Source organism: Nyctibius grandis, chromosome 2, assembly GCF_013368605.1.
Source record: "Nyctibius grandis isolate bNycGra1 chromosome 2, bNycGra1.pri, whole genome shotgun sequence".
In the NCBI taxonomy this organism is placed as follows: Eukaryota; Metazoa; Chordata; class Aves; order Nyctibiiformes; family Nyctibiidae; genus Nyctibius; species Nyctibius grandis.
In genome coordinates this window covers 4747729-4767117 of record NC_090659.1, presented here as the reverse complement: position 1 = coordinate 4767117, position 19389 = coordinate 4747729, and the positions used below count along the sequence as shown (strand labels likewise).

The following is a 19389-nucleotide window of genomic DNA, read 5'->3' as shown; positions in this document are numbered from 1 at the left end:
TCATACTCTAAAATATCTCACATTCATATTTGCATGTACACATCATGTAAAACACCCAGCTCCTCAGTATAACCTCCTTTAATAACGTTTGTCACAAGGTTCTTGCAGATGAAGCATGTCGGTTGTTTGTTTCTGATTTTCTCGTCTTTTTCAGTCCAGAAACAAGACAGTCTAGAGCAAATCCACACCTCGCATCTTCCTGTCTGGAGAAAAACGTACACCTTTTTTCTGTGCATTCTCCCCTCGCTCCTTCAGGAAGAAAGATATAGCATTAATAAAAAGAGTACTGTGTACCACGCTCAGAGCAGTGGCATTCAGGAATCCTGCTGGCAGAAAAGATTGGCTTTGTGGCAAGATTCTTTGAAGCAAAAATAAATAGAGTGAAGAATTGTGGTGAGGCAGCTGCAACTACCTTTGCTTTATTAGTACGGGTAAAGTGATACTATCTCTGCCTAGCAGTTTCCTTTTCTGTAGACCTAAGCAAACAGTTTTCACCACAGAGTACAACCCCGAAAGCAGAAAGAAAATACTTCAATAGACCCTGAGCAGCACAGCAACCATTGGAGGCACGTGATTTTGACGGCCTGGTACATGGCAGACATCTTGAAAACAACACGTGTGACCAATGCCCACAGTGAAATCCCCGAGCATGAAACCGTCCTTCTGTCCCGAGAGCAGGCAAAAGCATGGGCAGCCGAAGCGTCCTGCCCTCCCTGCCTCACCCTGCTTCTCATCCCTCCAGTTCCTATCCCCTCTCCCAATGTACCGTTGTCAGGACTTTGAGAAATCAACAGGATTTCCAATCAAGAAAGAATTTCATGTTTATATTTCTTTTAGATTTTAAACTATTTTTCTTATAGTTACAGCATCCTCGGGTTGCTTACAGTAGAGGGGTCTCAACTAATCCAGTGTTTCAGCAACAGAGGATTAATTAGTCCTCTTGCCCAGTCTCTGGATTGCAGCAACTCAGCCCATCGTTCTTTCAGCTAAGGACTGAGTAGCCATTGTATGTCGAACTTGGGAGATAATGAGATCATGATTTAAATCTGCTAATTCCACAGGAGTCCTACAGCACGCAGTACAGCAACAGCTAACTATGCTGGAAGAACAACTATGTTGAGACGATTTATTGGTAACAATAATCTGGGATATCATGATGGTCACATTGAAATCCATTCTGGAGTGTTTTCCTCCATAGCCAGCAGGGACTTGTGAAACACTGCAAAGGAAAAGCATGCATCCCTTTCAGAAAAGATGCTTTCACCCTCTTCTGCCCCCGAGGTATCATCCCAAAATGACGACATGACATTGTGTCACTTTGCAGCTGCATGCAAGGCAAGGAAGCCAGCAGAAGACAAAGGGAGTGCTTCCAAATTCCTCTGCACCACCCTGCTCTTAAGAGGTGGGGACTGAAATTCTTGAGAAGGAGCATATGCAAACAGTTGCTAAAAGAGATGTCTAGTTTACAACACTGTGATCCGAATGGGAAGGGAAACTGCAGCAAAACATTCCTGAGGCTTATTTTTTCCCATCTGAATTTTTCTACCACCACGGAAGCTTCTCATTCCCAGTGCACAAGTCTGTCCTTCCCTATGAAGGGAGAGAAGAACATCCTGCACCTTCTGACCTGGTAATGTGAGACATGAATTCAGGGTGGCAAGAGCTAGTCCTGCTTCACAGCTAGCCAGTGACACCTTGCACGGGGTTCCTCTCCTTGTGCCCACATTTGTGCAGTGCCCTTTGCAGTGGAGCCCCCATCTCTCGTTGGGGAATCACCCAGCGACACGGCAGTACTGCTGATATTATTGTCATCCCCGGGAGTCCCAGCCATGCACCAGGACACCAAAGCCTTAAATTCTGTTCAAAGACAATAATCACCCACTCTCTGCTCCTCTTCTGCCTCTCTAACCACCCTAAAGACAGTCCACTGCTGATTGAAATTACCTAGAAGTGTGAAGGAAGAGAGAAGGGAAGCTGCAGTTAGAGGAAAAAAGATCCTCCTCACAAACAAACAGCGAAGAAGAGACCCTGCAGACTTGGGGAGAGAAGCGTGGATGGGGGAGAGATCCAGGCAGAGACATCGGGGGAGCAACTGCAAGAAACTGAGAGAAACAGAGGCAAAACGAGGTGGGGGGTGTGTGGAAATATAAAGATAAGGTGACAGAAAACACGGAGGGGAGAAAGAAAGGAAGGGGCAAAACGCACACGTGGTGTCCCCAAGTTTGGGCACAGCAGCAGAGTTTGCTGCTTGTTGTCTCATGAGCCCAGCGCTCCGGGAAGGACGGTATCTGTTTAGATTTGTGTCTAAATTTAAACCCTGATTGCCTTGCTTCCCCCTCCTCTCCCCTCCCTCCCTTCCTCTCACCCACCCGCCCTTCTTCCTTGTTCGTAGTGCAGGGCCACTCGCTGGGCTCTGTCAGTGTTCAGGCTGAGCAGGAGCTTGGATATTACACACCCTCCACAGCAGCGCGATTTTGCTCTGGCTTGGCTGAAGTTTTCCCACAGATAAGAGGGAAAGGGGTGGGGAAGCAAGACTGCCCCGAGGACACCTCTCTCTTGCAGGACATGGAGGTAAAGAAAACTTTTATTTCCACTACCTTGTGACTGGCTCCTCGAACTGCCTTAGCTCCACCTTGCAAAGCAATTTCTCACTAAAGGCAGCTCAAAATATCTTTTTGCTGAGGTTCAGATAAATACCTCTCCCTCCCGCCCCAGCCCCTGCCATACCCCTCAAAATATTTTGTGGGTTTTAGTCCAGATTTGGAAAGTAGGGGGATGATATGGGGAGAAAATACATCCGTGAAAGGGGAAGGAGGAAGGACTGCCATTTACTTTTTTAGTCTCTGAGGTGGGAAAGTGGGTTACAATTTAAAAGGTATCATTTTGAAAGGAGGTTTTAAAAATACAGTAAAAATGGAGACATAAGGAGAAGTGAACAAACTGCACAGGATTAGCGGGCTCCTTGGGGTTGACTCGTACCCAACCCACGCCGCAGCAGCTGTGATTTGGACCCTGAGCGGTGTTCCCCCCTGTTCCACGTGGACTGCGTGCTCTTACTTTCATTATCGGTGGAGCATTTTGGTTCAGGAAAGAGGACTTGAGAACCGTTGCTTCGGTGAGGTAAATGGGTAGCACAACCCCAGAGGGTTTCCTGTGCATTTTTCTCTGTGCTGCGTGTCCCGTGCTTCAAGAGTCGGAGCTCTTGTCTCTGGGTGGGCACACGGCAGGTGGACAGGAGTGTAGAAGCAGGAGTCAGGCTGTCCTGGGGTTTCAGTCCAAGCCTTCTCCTGTGTAGCACCCTCTTGGGCAAGGCAGTTCACCTCCCCGTGCCTCTTTTCTCATTCATACGAAACGGGAGCGGTGGGGCTTGCTTCGCTCGTGTCAGACTGGATTTGCTAGCTTTTCAACCAGTTTTTTAAGTGGCAAAGGACAAAACCCCATATTTTTAGGAGGGGCATGGGAGGTAGAAAAGTGATTACAACATTGGCAAAACCTCAAATGACGAAAGAGGGCTTTTGGTATTTCTCTCAGCTAAACACAGTTCTTACTAAACACTTTATATTATCTTCCCAGAGGAGCCTTTTTCTGCGTCCATGCAGCCTCAACAGCAGGAGACACGCAACAAAGCCAGGGAACAGTGTGCTTAAGGCACCACTACAATTTTTCTTTGAAGATTCCCAGCGCATAGCTCAGTTGGGCTGTTCTGATAACACCCAGGTGCTAACATCGCGGTCCTGGTTATCTGTGCTGGCCTGCCCCACAGGCAAGGGTTAAAGATCAGGCACATCCATTACAAGAAATGCCCTTCACAAACCATCTAAACAGATTTTCACGTGGAGAAGGACCAAGCAGCGATCAAACCAACTCAGCACAGACTACGTGTGGCATGACAAAAAAATAGCTTTACGAGGGTTTTTAGGTTTGGCAGAGCCTGGATCAGTAACTGTTAACACTTGTTTTATTCTTTTTCTCTCTATATTATCCTGTGATGTCTCAGAGGGGAAGGGGAGTTGAGTTCTTAATTTGTTACAACTGCTGTGCACAGTAAGCCACATGTGGAGCAAAGACTACCTTAGGGCTGAAGCAGGTATTTTGTCATGTTGGGGACACTCTCTGCCACCCTCTCTCCTCTCCACCCACAGACGACTGCACCCCTCGAGTATTTTCTGTTGTCTGCCACAGCAGTGTGTCAGAACAGAAAGGGATGGACCTGTCAGTTCCTTCTGAGAGACACGTGTGACACATACAGCAGGTCTGATGGTCAGGAAGCTTCTCTGAAGTATTTAACCTAAGACTTTCTGGCTCTTGATTCTGTTCCTTTACCTCTACTTCCCACTCTTTCCCCATGTTACTTTGTTTTCTGATCATCTGTAGATTGCTGCATCTATTCTTATTTTTAAAACGTCTCAATTCCCAAGACATTTTTCAAGTAGTGCACTTGGTCTTCCCTTCCTGCCCCAACCCTCCAAAAAGGTGGTTAATGTCCCAAAGGTAAGAAGATATTAGACCAAAATAGAGCCAAGAGCAAGGACTTGGGTTCCCACCTGCCAATTCTCTGCTCTGTTTCTTCCTGAGAGCTTTTCACAGGCGGCATGAGCAGGACCCAGAGACTCGCTACACTCTTTTGCTTTAAAAAAACAGATTTAATATTCCTGTGCAACGGGAACGAGAAGTTCTGTCTTTTCCCCATTGCTTCATCAGTGGTGGGCAGAGCTGCTCTGTGCTTTCCTGCTGGCACAACTGGCAAGCTCTTTGCTCCAGTGGGACACATGAGGATTACCAGCATTAGGGAAAAAAGGGCAGAGGGCTGACCTCGCCAACTGATTTCCATCACGTCTCTGGCAAGAAGACCCTTTTTTTTGAAAAACCCACAGAAGCAAGATAGTCTGGATCGCTGCCTTAGAGTAGCTAGTGTGGTTTTGCTGCTCCTTAGGGGCTAGTACCTGCAGTCTTAGCCATTCTGCTTCAGGAACATGCCACATTGAAAGCAGTACTTGTAACCATTTAAGATCCCAAAGAGGGAGAAAAAGGCAGCAAAACCCTGTTCTCGCAGTTCATGTAATTTTGTGAGTCTGCTGATCTTCAGGGGCTTTTTTTGTGAAGACCCATCTTCTTGATGCAAGATAGATTTGAGAATCAGTTTTCTTTCCAGTGTTAGAGCTAATGAAAGGAATTTGAAATCATGAAGCTTATATCACAGACTGTTCACATGAGGAGTTCATATAAAAATGTGTAAAGCTAGCACTGATGAAAGCTAAGCCACTGGTAAAAAAGCAACCACTAAAGATTCTTTTCACTCACAGTACAAAAAGGATTGGAAATTATTGTGTGGGTTTGTTAGTTTACATCTTCAGACTTGGTCCAAGCTGTCTAATTCCCATAGCTGTACCAAACCTTGCTGCAGATGTTGTGACTTAAGGCATCCACTGGAAGTGCCTGTGCCTTTCTGCAGCCCATATTCCACAGCAGTCATGGATTCCTCTTCACAGCCTCTCTGTAGGAGCTTGGGAGCATGGAGACATTTGAACTTTACTCACACAGCGAAGGGAAGCAATCCAAGACTGAATTTCACTTTGGTGGCTCCCTATGGTGTGATGGGTTCCCTAAGCTGTGAAGGTGCAGCATCCAGGTTTATTTTGGGAAGGTTTCCCTCTTCTTTGTGCCTACCAACAGATTTCATTTATTTCTGTGACATCTCCATTCCCATGTCTCTTTTCTGCAACTAGCTCCTGCTAGATCTTCATTTTGCCCGTTGCTACACCAGCTCAGGAGAAGGAGAGCTTTTCCAGGGCTGAGAGCAGTTCTCTGCTCACTTCACCATTTCCCTTCTGGGCAACCTACTGGACATGGCTCCAGCCCCAGGCCCTGTGCTCTCCCTACACCACAATGCCCTCCCTCAGCTGGGGCATCTGGGGACTGATGGGGCCACTCCTTTTTTCAGTAAAGCCCCCTCCTGTGTCAGGTGAGGATACTCTGGGTCCTGCCCCACTCCTCTAGTGAGCAGCAGAGCAGCGTGGAGAAAATTCCTGAGTCCTCTGTTCCCCGTCTCAGAGGGAGGCTGCAGAAACCTCCTGAGGTTCAAACACATGCCTTCCCTCAACAGGCGAGGTCAGAAGCCATTTCTTCCTTTGTGCTGTGGTCAGCCAGACATCACAACTGAGCACATTTCCAGGTCTGGTATCCCAATTGCTGCATCCTTCCAGGAGCCATGGGGAATGATGCCCTCACCTGAACTACAGGGCAGCTTGCTTTCAGCATAGACACTTATCCTGTCCCTAGGAAAACTGCACTAAGGATATGTCACCCAAGAGGACTGAAGTGGAGGGTATGGAAGAAAGGGTACTTAGTACTGTGCAGATGAGAGGGCTGAAATCTGTGACCATGATGGACCTCAGAGCAGCAGGACAGTAGGCCACACAGAGGTGAGCCAGGCTGAGCGAGGTTTCTGCCCACCCTTGCAGCTGTGGAGCCAAGATTAAGTACAGGCATTACGCCATGGTCAGCTCTGCCAGGAAACAATTTCCCTTTCTCAGGAAGCTCTGCTGCTTGGCTTTCATTCCAAAAGTTAAAATATTCCTTTTCCACTCTTCTTTTTTCTTTTTGCTTAACAGAACATTTTAACCTCAAATACACTTGTTTTCACTGTTTCCTCCCAAAGTCATGAAAATGACACATTCACGCAGAGTGCCTGTGTAGATAAAGGGAAAAGTACTTAAATATACCAGGAAAGGTATCATATGACCCCATTTTACTCTTCAGGTCTGGGCAGATTTAGGACCTGCCTGACAGTAAATGCCATGTCTTCAGCAGAGCTGGTAAAGATTAGGTTTGCCAGACTTCCACATCCCAGCAACTGGATGAAGTCCCCCTCTTGAAAGACAGAAAGAAACAAAACCAAACCCCATGGGCTGTGCTGTGACCCTTACTTGTATCTAGCAGAGACCCCAGAGTAATTGGTTTGCAGAAGTAAAGCTTTTCCTGTGTCACTGGAGAAGGGATGATTCTTTTGAACTTCTCCTCTCCCTCACTCCCCATTTTAACCTTTGGGCATCTGAGTATTCCAGGTCATGGTGACAGCATTTTTGGAAAAGCTTTCTTTCCTGTATTCCACAGTCTAATTGGCAGGACATGATCCTGTTGAGCAACATATTATGCATACCTTCTCTCATACATTCCCGGGATCTGCTTATCTGAAGAACAGGGGAAAATGTCAGCATTGCTTTATCAATAGGTGCTGCTAGGAAAGTCTGCCGGTTTTCGTCATGGAAATGACCAAGCCCGTACAAACTAGGGGTGGTTTTCCTGTTTACAAGTGGTTGGTTAACAGTTTTAGAGAGGTGGATGCTCCTTTTCCTAAAACACCAGCTCTGCAGCCTGAGTTTGGGATCTGAGATGGCAGAGAACCTGTTTGGAGGACCTGTCTATTTTACTGCTGAAGCCTTCTTGCTACCCGTAGGTGCTGTAATACTGCAGAGACAGCTCATCTTGGTGACTTACAGACAATTATATGCCTTTAGCAGTTTGCAACATGGCATGCATAAGGACAAATTTGGTCTAGAGACAAGAGATCTGTTGTGTAAGGAGAAGTTATTATTACACACTCACTGTGCAGTTGCTTCACACCTAGTTATTGTGAGAGGCACGGGGAACTTTTATTCTTATGGAGCCTCACGTAGGCACACATTTAAGTCTCACTTCACCCAAGCCACAGCATATCCAGCTATGAGTCTTGTGCCAGAAATGCTTTTACATTAACATCGAGTCTGAGGCATATCTTTATGATATCTTATCACCAGTATATGGGTCCCAGTAATGCACTGACAAGAACGAGGCTGATCTGCCACATTAGTGCCAAATGAAGTTTTCACCTGTTAGAAAGAAAAAAAGACATCAGTCCAAATTCTTGTCGGATATGAGCACATCACTCGCTGAAAACAAAGACCCAGACCTCACCCACCAGACTGGCAGCTGGTATAGATGTATGCCTTTTTTCTTTTGTTCTTCAGCATCAAATTTTAAAAGAGCTCAAAACCCACACAACAGGCAGCCAGTCAGTAAGCTTGTTTTTGCATAGAAATGTCCTGATGCAAATAAACCTGTTTACCTTTTGCAATGAGATGCACACAGTGCTTTGGTCAGCGTGGATGACTAGTGGCCAGTCTGCAAAGGACTGATGTATTGAGGTACCACTGCCAGCTTCAATAAAGCCATGGCTTCTCAAAACGCACGCTCTCAGCATGATTGGACTGCAGCTCAAATTGTGCTTTGGTACAAATTGGTAGCTGTGGCACACAGTGGTGCTTTTCTGAGCATCTTGAAGTACTTCACCAAATATACCTTTCCCTCATGCTCTATCACTGAACCAAGCTACATGCTGCTTCTTAAGGCAAGAAATACTTTGCTCACATAGCTCACAGCTTTTCAAGAACAGAGAATTAACGCGTTCAGTTTGGAAATACTGGCTATCTAAGGGATGCAGACCAACGACTTGTTCAGAGAAAGACACAAGAATGCAAAGGCAAGGGAAAGCTGACTCAGAAGAATGGAGTTAAACAAGCCAGTGTGGCTTTGCAGTGAGACAGAGGACAGTAGTCTAAAACTTTTAACACAGAGGAAAAAGAATTAGTTAGTGCATCGTAAAAGCAGTACACCTAGGAATAATGGGATCCAATTAAAGGGAAGATGTATATCTCACCAAATAGCAGGAGGGACATCTAGCAGTGAGGTCTGGCAGGGTTTGGAATAGTGTAGTGGAAACCAAATGGAGTGGAAACCTCTTTCCTGTGACAGATTCAAAAATAGACTGGACAGAGCATTCGAAAGATAATGGCAGGAGCGAATTTCTATTGCATTCAAGCAGCAGTATTGATCAGGCCACCAGAGCTGCAGGACCATACTGTTTCTGCAGTCCTTCCATGTGTGGAGCTGCTAGTAGAAGCTAGTGGCTATTCAGCATCAGGCTCCCAAACCGTTTATGATTCCTTCCTGCTACACCACATTGTTCAAGCCCTGCAAACTTCTGCCTCTCGGGAACTGAGGTCAAAATAAACTGGCATCCTATCTGCAACAGTCTGGGAACTGCTCTTTTATTGCCTGTGTAAAACACAAACCTAATTTTCTTTGTATTCTTCCTTACTGTTTTAAGAATGGATTTCTTTATCCTTTAAAACTGTGTACTGCGACAGCAGTCATAGTTGTTCAAGTCAGTCATCTTGAAATACCTTTCTGCTAAGTGCCATGTTCCCCTGATGTAAGTTCAGATGAAAGAGGTCCTCTTTATTCCTCCCCTCCCTTTTCATATACACACACATGAGCTTGTGTGCCAGGTCTCCTAGGAATTTCACCTCTTGGGCCCTGCAGCTAGCATGTATTTAGCTTGTGAAATGTGCACAGTATAATTTGGTTTCCTGCTTTTAGTCTTTACAAAGTGCACAGAGTTGTCAACACTATCCCTCCATGAAGACCTAGTGTTTTCATTCCCAGTTTCAAGGTATTCATTCCCAGTTTGAGGCAGAGGGGCTGTCCATGCAAACAAATACAGGCATGCACACCGGTCCTCTAGACAGCAGGTGCCTGGAAAGAGGACAGAGTGGAAGAAGAGGGATGGATTGCTGAGGGGAGCATGAGGGGACAGGAGACATGAAGGTAACAAGTCGGGTCACCCTGTTTCAGAAAGGAAACAGTCTTAGCACCTTCTCTTTCATCTCGTAGCTCAATGCAAAGTTGTTTTTTCCACTCATATCAGGACTTCTAATCTCATGTAGTATCAAGTCCTGCTCTGTACAGCTCAAGAAGCCTTTGCCCCCAGCCACCCAGGGATTTATTCTCAGCCCCTCTCCTCCCGCTCCCTTGTATGCACAGAGCACGGAACTCACCTCCTTGACTCTGCCCTCCCACCCCAGTCCCCTGCCCTTGGCACTGGCATCTCACTCTACTCCAGTTCTCACCTCAAGCGCCAGATGTGAGTGACCCACCAGTGACACTCTCCATGCCAGGCCCAGCAGGGCTTTGCTCAGAAGTGTGGATGCTCAGGGTCCAGTCTTACAGGGTCCATCTCCCGCAGCAGTTTCACACTGATCCAGCAAACTGAAGCCTGCATCATCTGCAGCAGCAATATGAGCCTTCATAGCGGGCACCAGTTTAGTCTGTAGGTTCTCAAAGGTCAAAGCTGGAAGCCTTTTCTTTTTGTAGCCTGTGGGAAGAAAAGCTTTCAAGTAATGAAGTTTTCATATTTTATTTCTTCTGTCTCTGCTCTGCAACTCAAAAATTGCTGGATCATTCTCTTGTAAGGTGAATATATTTTTTCTTCTCAACACCTTTCATTTTAAGGTCCATGAATTCAGTGACACGCTGCCCAGAGCTTCTGAGTGCTGATTTACTCACTGAGCCCGTGCTTCCTGGACACCTGGTTCCGGAGGCCCGGCTTTAACCTGGAGAAACTGTGTCTGAGGTTGAAGGAATTTAGACCCCTTCTTGCCACAGAAAGAACATGTAAGAATTTAAATCATCCATCAGGAAAAAGAAATAGAGCATTGATGTAGGTAGGGTGTTTCAAAGCTCTTGCAAACATTGGGTTTCTCCTTTACAGAGTTGTTGGGGGAATTTTATAAGCAGGTTAACTCAGAAAAGGGATAATTATCTTTCTTAGATCATAGAAAAAAATCAATGTCAAAGGCTAAGCTGCAGCTGAGGAATTGCTTGTGTGCATTTTCCTTAGGGTATATAGTAGAGTCATACACCTATGGAAATTGCTACATTCCTAATGCATCATGAGAACTGATCCGGACTGGGCTGAAAATTGAGAGGCATTTTCAAACATAACTGCAAATTACAGCTGCCTGGATCTGTTTGCCCAGCGTAGGGCCTGGTTTTCAGGGGTCTCGCAAACTGGAGGCTCCAAAGGGAGGGCAGCTGCTCAGAAAGCAGCTTCGCAGACCTGGATCCTAAGTGCTGCTGGGGCTGCTGAGCCCTCCAGGGTCCAGCTAAAAAGATACCTCTGTGGAGATAGCTTAGCATTCACACCTCAAGCTGGCTGCTAGCTGAGTGCTTAATATCACTTTCCTCCTATCTGCATATCTTTTTAGACTGAATTCCTGGCTCAGATAAATATGAACCTCCTTCTCTGACCTGCGTATCCAGTGTAGACCTAATTTAATAGCAATGTGTTACAAAGATAGCACAGTCCTAACTGATGAGTCCTGGAAGCTGCAGCAGTTGGGAGCTCTGTGTAGGCTCATTTATCCTTCTGATTTTCTGTTCCCAGCATGATAAATTAAGAGGAGCTGAATCCCTGTGCTGTTACAACTAGACTGTCTCTAGTGTTGAGTTTAAATGGGGAGGTATCACAGTCTACTTAAAGCATTTGACTGAAGTATTTTGAATTGTTCCTTCTTTGACAGTTCGGTGACTTCAGTTTCTAATTTGACCTTCTGAATAGCTTCAGATTAAACAACTAATGCAGACTGCACATGCACCTGCTTAAAGTTCGTCCTCTTTAACCATCTGTCAGTTCAAGAGTTGTCCCTTCCTTGTCCCACCTGAAGCATCTTGCATTTGAGCCTCCTCCTGTTGAAGTTCTTATTTCAGACCTCTACTAAAAGCAGGGTTTTTTTCCTCACCCCGTGTGAGGCAAGCAAGGGAGAAGCTAAACAGAATAGCAGTTGAAAGGTGGTTCATCAGGCTGAGACCTTTCCTACTGCAGGGGCTACATTCGCTCAGCTCGTTTCCTTCAGAGCAGCTGCCCAGGCGTTCCCGTGTCCGTAGGTGAGAGCAGAGTGCAGACTTGCATCGTGTCTACAGCTACAGGGCTATGCAAGTCACTTAAAGCAAGACTGATTTGGGGGGTTTAAAATAATGATTTTCTGCAAGGCACATCTTAACGAACAGAAAGCCACTCACCTCAGAGGCCTGTATCAGTTAACCACGGTTCATGCATTTTATTCCCCACTCTTGCACGCATGCCCAGCCTTCCTGGCCATCTCTCTCCCCTGTGCCTTAGTTGAGGAGACTGGGCTGGCGTGAGATGGGATGCATTTGCCTCACAGACTGCATTACTTCCCCTCTCCCTACAGGCAGCCTGGGAGGTTTTGCCAGTTAGCTCACCCCTCATCCTTCCAGAGCAGCAAGAGCTCCCCAGAACAAGGCCTGGAAGTACACACAGAGAGGCACCAATTAATTTGGGGAAAGTTGACAGGCTGTGTACAGTTCCCAGACCATTAGGAAAAACAGACGTCTGAGAGGGAAACATTGGGAAGCTGAGAAGGGTCCTGGGGAAAACCCCAGCCAGGAACGGAGCTCTGGACAAGCAGCTGGTGCAAACAGCGCACTAGGAAAGCAGCTACATCTTATGGTGGCCATCACTGCTCTTCTTCAGAAACACCATCTCACTCCTCCACCCATGGAAGCATTTGCTAGTAGTGTGAGTATCTCGAGGACAAATCCCAGATACTCGTTGTACAAGCTGCTGAAGACACATGGGAAGCAATACGCCCCAGTGCAACCAGACTGCCGTCTTGGTAACAGCTGTTGTCAGCTTTAGATACAGACATCAGCATCACCCCAGCAAGGGCAGAGATCAGCCCTTGGCTCCGAAGTCCACATCTGGAGTGTCTGTGGATTCCTAAAGCAACATAACCTCATCAACTTACCTATTCAATGGATAATTTCTGAGAGATAACCCCTTTCTTTCCCCCACATGCCTTTCACCTATATTATCTGTATTTTAGATATCTGCAGTAGCTCATGTCTGGTTGTATCAACCAAGTTTTCAGACAGCGTTTGTTGCTAGAGGGCTCCCATCAGATAGAGAGGAGGAGTTAATGACAGGACTATATATCCTGCCTGACACACCATTCCTTAACTAAGTTGAAAGTTATGTAGGTTTTCATCTAATTTAAGTTTGGAGAAATGAAAAGTGGTGCTGCTTGAAAGAGAGTGGGGATCTTCAATTATTTAGGAAAGTAGTGCATTGGCACTCTGGTGACACTGAAATCCTGCTGCCAAGTTAATGCCCACTAGCCTCCTTCCTTGTGACCCTCTGAGAGAGAGGAGCTGAGGGCTGTATTTGACGGGGCATTTCAGAGTAAGGGACCTTGTTTTCAGCATCCCAATCCAAATTTCATAATCTTGAGTAATAGGAGTGCTCAGTCTATCTGCTGCAGGACTCTGGCTCACTGGCAGCACTCATGCTTTAGAGACACAAAGTATTTCCCCCAAAACACTTAGAGTTTTTGTAAACTTGATGGAAAAAGACTGCAGATGTGTCACTGATGTTCACTTGGAGCGAGGGAAGAGCTCTGCAACATCAACATTGCTCTTTTAAGGCAAAATACTCATTATAATGAGGAAAAAAAAGTAATTTTTTGAAACTGTTTGTTCCAGATAAATACGCCAGTACTTTTAAAACAGACATATTAACTCAAAGGAAATAGCAGGACACTAAGTTCCCAGGACTTCATAAAGGGAGGGGACACATTAATCTAGTCCTCTAGTACAGTCAAACTTAGTAATTGCAGAGATCTTTGTTAAACTAGTCGCGTCTCTGTATCTCAGTGCTTAAGGTTACTGCTGGCTCAGCTCCAGTTTGCAGCGTACAGAGTCCTGCTGGGTAGTAATTAGCTGGTTTGGAATACATCACCACCTACAGTAACCACATAGTAAACTATCAGCTTTTGAATCTTGCTGTATTTCCTTTTTTTTTTTAATTGAAGCTGTAGTATGTTAAATATCTCCTTTAAAAAGGCATGTCTTGCCCTCATCACAGCAAAGTCCTGAATGGAGACACTAGCGCACCTCAAAGACTCAGAAGGGAGAACCCCGTGTGGTATGTCTGGGCTTAAAACCCAGCACGGATGAGTTTTTGAAGTTGGTGCTGTTTCAGGTGACAGAAAAACCCCTCTTTCAAGGAGCTGCTCCAGAGAAAGGCTGCCATACCATTTGTGTGGGCACAGCCCCTGTGCCTTTCGTTATTTCTCCACTCGTGTGGCTGGGTATGACTGCATTCAGCCAGATATCAACTTTATCCACAAGCCTTTTCCTGCTGCCTGAAATTATTTCCATGCTGGTTGCTTGGCCTGTCTGCAAGCAGCTGTGCTGGGCTTGTAATGAGGCAATTACTTACGCCTGGCCCTTTTACAGGAAAGGCTGAGGCTGTTTCTCCTTGAATTGATTGGACTCCTTAATGAGACTTATCTCTTTTCCCTGCTCTCTCAGCCAGGCCAGTCGCCCTGTCAGTAGACAACTGGCATGGTTGGCAATGTAGATTTTTGCCTCTCCTCTTGGCCCTCGTACCCTTTCCTCTTCACTGTCTGCAAGCAAATGTTGTCATTTATCTTAAAAACCTAGTGATCTTGCTGATCATGATCTCTTCTTACTGTAGGTGGCACGGCTTCTTCCCCTGTAGCCTCAGGTCTCACTGGTACTTAACAGCCTTTTATTTCACCTTCCTACCTCTCATCCCAGCCTCCTATCTTCTCACTGCAATAGGAGTCAGGGCAACGGTTGGACTTGATGATCCCAGAGGTCTCTTCCAACCTGGTTGATTCTGTGATTCTGAGTTGCCTTGCCCTTCGAGTACCTTTGCCTTCAAGTACCTCTTGGGCCTTTCCTCTTGAATATTCTGTCTTCTGGCACTAAATCTCATTTCAGTTGCTCTATTGTTACTGGTTTCAACATCTTTGAGCTTCTCCTTCCTCTTACATTGTTGACTTAGTGGTCTAGGGAAACCGTCATCTGACTCTTGCTTGCTCAGCCTACCAGGTTACTGTGCAAAGACAATTGTCAGGGTAGAGCCCTGCAGCTGCAGGCAGGAAGGGTAAGCTGAACAAACAGGGGATGCATGTGATCAAGATGTGAAATCTGTTGTCTCACTGGCAAAGCATCTTTAATACACCCTTATAAACATGCTGGATATTATCAAATTTTTAAAAATCTTTAGAAACCAGACTAAAATTCCATTTAAAAGATAGTTCACTGGGAGGGAATCACTCCTTTGTAGGTGCTGGACTTCGTTAGGACTTTCTTAGGAAGAGTTTTGTGGCAACAGGTCATCTCAGTTAATATGTGCCCAAAGTACCCTCTACCACACCAAATCCAGATGGCTGCTTCTCACGGATACAGAGGTGAAATGCAGATACCTGGTCTGGGTGCATGTTCATGCAGAGCTGTGACTGGGCTAACGATCCCTGTGGTGTGAGCACAGCACCAAATGAATGCATCCAGATTGATGCCACCATGAGAAGTCGTGCAATGCTGCGACTGTGGGGCCCAGATCCCTTACTACAGGTTTCCTTAGGCTGCTCTGCATCGCAGTGTAGCCATCCTGAGACACGTGTGTTGTGGAGAACCAGGGTGCCCCAGAGGACCAAGTGTCAAGGTGGAACTTGTGGGTCCCCAGACTAAAATTCTGTCCTAGATTTTGAGTAGCTGAGGGCAAGTTATTGTGTCCTAGATCAACTACAGGACTAATGCAGAACTGAAACGCTCTAATCCACTATTTCCACATCAGCCTGGAAAAACCCCTTGCAACCATTGCCTGACTCTGCTGGTTCCTTCACTTCACTAGGCATCTGCCTGCTCAACATTAAAATTCAACCAGTGTCTGGGGTGCTGCTTCTGTACAAGCCTGGGATCACCCCGCTTGACCTGTCCGTGGGTGGTCTGCTGCCTAGACCAAACTGGCATTAGAAATTAGGCATTTTCCTGTTACACTCCCCCAACCCCACATCCTCATCTCTACTCTCCACTCCCCTCCCCAGGAGAATACTCTGAGCATGGTGAACACAAGCAAACAGGACTGGGCATCTCACAAAAAGCACTTCTCACGGGAAAGGAAGCGGTGACACCCATGTGTTGCTGGGGGTTTCTGCAATCACCTCAGATAAGGACTCCCAAAACACTATACATATACACACAAAATTGGAGCAAGTCCAGAGGAGGGTCACGAAGATGATCAGAGGGCTGGAGCACCTCTCCTATGAAGAGAGGCTGAGAGAGTTGGGGCTCTTCAGCCTGGAGAAGAGAAGGCTCCAGGGAGACCTTCTAGCAGCCTTCCAGTACCTGAAGGGCCTACAGGAAAGCGGGAGAGAGGTTTTTTACAAGAGCAAGTAGTGATAAGACAAGGGGGAATGGTTTTAAACTGAAAGAGGGTAGATTTAGGTTAGATATTAGGAAGAAACTCTTTACTGTGAAGGTGATGAGACACTGGCACAGGTTGCCCAGAGAAGCTGTGGATGCCCCCTCCCTGGCAGTGTTTAAGGCCAGGTTGGATGGGGCTTTGAGCAACCTGGTCTAGTGGAAGGTGTCCCTGCCTGTGGCAGGGGAGTGGAACTAGGTGATCTTTAAGGTCCCTTCCAACCCAAACCATTTATAGATTCTATGATTCTATAAAATAATTGATTTACTTTTTAAATGGTCTGACACCTCCTTCCCTGAGCAGCAAGTCGTGACTGAACAGCCAGTTGCTTTGTCCTGCACAGGGCACAGCAGAGCCAAGAGCTGCTCCCATCTCCATAGGGAATGGGCTGAGGTTACATACGTGCTGCCCCTGCACAGGCACGCTGCCCGGCAGAGACCAGGTGCTGCAGTTCGCTGCCTCTTTTGGTAACGATGCCGCTTGATCAAACCATTCTTGGCAGCCTTTGACAGATGTGATAAGACACTTGCTCAGGAAGCGGATAGCCTGGGGCTCCGTTCTGTTCGCAGGGGGTGTGGGCTTCAAACTCTTTGGTCTGTCTAGAAAGAGATGATTTTTAATACGGTGCTTAGGGCAAGGCTAGGGTGAGCACTTGCCAGCCTGCCTGTTAAAGCTGTGCCAATGCATAGCAAAGAATTCAAGGTTCCCCAGGGCAGAGGGGAGCTCACGCACCTGCCTGGTGGTCCGAGTGCTCTCCTGACAGATAAAACCCTGGGTTCCCTCGGGATGGTTTCTGTGGGGTGTGCAGCAGTGGCTACACATGCATTAAAATGCACAAGCCCGTACATAGCACTGTCAGCAGAGGCGCCTAACCGTGAAGGTTTGAGGCACTGCTGCTGTAATGAATCAGTCCGTGCGGTGTTGGAAACATGTAGGCACCAGGAAATTGCCTTGTATTGTCATTGCTAAAAGGGAGACTGAAGGTCTCACTTGGGCCTTTCACAGTGATATTTGCTGGTTTTGCTGATCTCACTAGACGGTGCGTAGCAAGCACAGGCCAGGCACTCCTGAGCACTACATACCATGGCATTAAGAACAGAACAACTTGCCATAAATCCAGCCTCAAAAATTTTCAACACCAGCCAGAGACTAGTGCAAGGTGGCTGGCATACCCTTCCTATATAAGGGCCTTTCCAGGCTGGACTGTTGATGTTAGGACATGTTACTAATGAACTCCACAGAGGCAAACAGGAGGCTGCTTTCTCCACTTTGGGCCCAGGAGGCTATGAGGACAGCAGCAGCAATCCCATACCATCAAATTAAACTGAGACTTCACACAGCTACTTTGCTGAGAAGAGGAGCCTTTTGGAAGATGTGGAGAAAGCTGGCATTGGTACCAACTGTCCATCATGAAAAATGATGCTACATAACATGAGCATTGCACCCACTTTGCTAACAGAAATGCGTCAACAGCAAAGGGAGGGACTTCTCAGAGGGGAGGTTAAAATAACACTTTATTTTCATTGTAGTCACTCTCTGAAACAGAAAGCAGATAGTGTATTTACCACCTCTAATTTCCTGATGTCTACAGATGTTTCCTATAATTCTGTTGGGAAGGACACAGCTCCTTGCCTGCACGTCTGGCACCAGCTGGCTCTACTGACAGAGGCTGGGGGCAAAGGAGATGCACCTGCGCTTGCGGTGCTCTTGAACCGCACCATCTAACTCCAGCCACCACCCAGTGGTCCCTGTTGCCCAGTACAATTAGGGTGGTTTGTTTGTTCACAATAACCATTTGCTCTGATGGTTCAGGAGCTCTAGGCAGTCCCGAGGTTGCATGAAGGGAAGTACCACAGAAGGACCCTGAACAAGCTTCGAATCCAAGCAGGCAGCAAAGCTTTCTTGAGAAAAGCCTCACTCCAACCACTGTGCTATCCAGGCCCTTTTACACGTAGGCATGGGTAGTTCTAACCACTGAAAGAAGGACAACTAGCAGGACTTTCCCCTCTACTTTTAGCAGGCAAGGGGAGGAGTACATGAACCATTTCTTTACAGTATAGTGGACAAGTTCAACACAGTGCCCCTTCCTTCAAAAAGTGTCTTTCCCTTTACTAGTTTCTGGCTACATGGTATCTCCCACCTCCACCGAATTCCTGAATCTTGCTTTTGTGAGCTTTTAAATTTGGCACATCTGAGTCTCTGTAGCTTTGAAATTACTGCACTGTATTTGGGAGCTGCTTGCTGTCTTTGGATGAAAGCTGCTCATCGTTGCTGAGCTGGAATGTCCTCACGTTACCCTTTGGGCAGCGCTTGACCCCAAGTGCCAAGATGGCAGCAGTTCACGAGGGAACTCTCAGAAGGAGCAAATCAAGACCAGACCACCACAAGACTTGAGAAAAATGTTTCCCTAGAGCAAACTCTTCCCAAACACAGGGAAATGTTACATATTTTTACATACTTGATGTAAAGCAGGATTTTCCTGCCCTTTCTCCTAAAAACAAACATGCACCCCTCCTTTGAAGTCCACATTCCTCATACTATTCTGCCCTGTGTTATAGTCAGAGCTCCTTCTTCTTCATCACCCTCATTATAGCTATGCAATAACCTTGCAGTTGAGTTCAGATACACACTCATCCTGTGTTCATTCGTGCATGGTGGGCTAAGTGTTGACCTGGGTACCACTTCTGAGGAGGGATGTTGTACTTCCCAGAGTTGTTCTTGTGGCTAATTTATTCGCTGACTTTGAGAGACAGGCCAGCAGAGATTTACACTCAGGCAAGAAGCTTGCTCTCCACTGAAAATGTTACAAAAGGAAACAGTTTTAAGAGGAGACCTGACATCTGTGTTTCTGCGACATGCATTTCAGTAGTTGTAATCAAATCTTTGTTAGGGCTGCTGTGAGAGCTTCTGTTTTCATTAAGACTAGAACTGAAGAAAGCTGCTAGAGATCACCAGCCTCTAACAATACTGACTGCCTTGAAGGTAGCATGTGTAATCAGGAGTCCTTACCTCCTCATGCCTGTCTCCAAAACTTCCATGCCTAATATTTTTCGATTTTTTTTGGACATTTCTGAATCAGTGAGCCCTCCCTTGTCTGAAGGAAACCAGAATCTACAGCTACATAGAGATATGTGCAGAAGAGATGTGGGCCTGAGTCAAAGGAGTCTTAAGCCTGTCTTTGGGGCCCAGGAGCTCAGACTGGTCCCCAGCCTAATCTGAAGTCTCACTGTGTTCACAGAGTGTTCAGAAATCTGGAG

General features: G+C 46.5%; 1 protein-coding gene across 2 annotated transcripts in view; it reads left to right on the top strand.

Moving 5' to 3' along the window:
• Positions 1-2386: 2386 nt before the first annotated feature.
• Positions 2387-19389, top strand: part of RCSD1 (RCSD domain containing 1) — a 38300-nt gene continuing 21297 nt past the window's right edge. Inside the window, exon 1 of one of the 2 annotated variants that reach the window (XM_068395434.1) lies at positions 2387-2571. In XM_068395434.1, coding sequence (XP_068251535.1) covers positions 2566-2571 — 6 coding nt within the window. In that variant the 5' untranslated portion in view covers positions 2387-2565. The remainder of the gene's footprint in view (positions 2572-19389) is intronic. The other variant, XM_068395433.1, reaches the window with a different exon arrangement.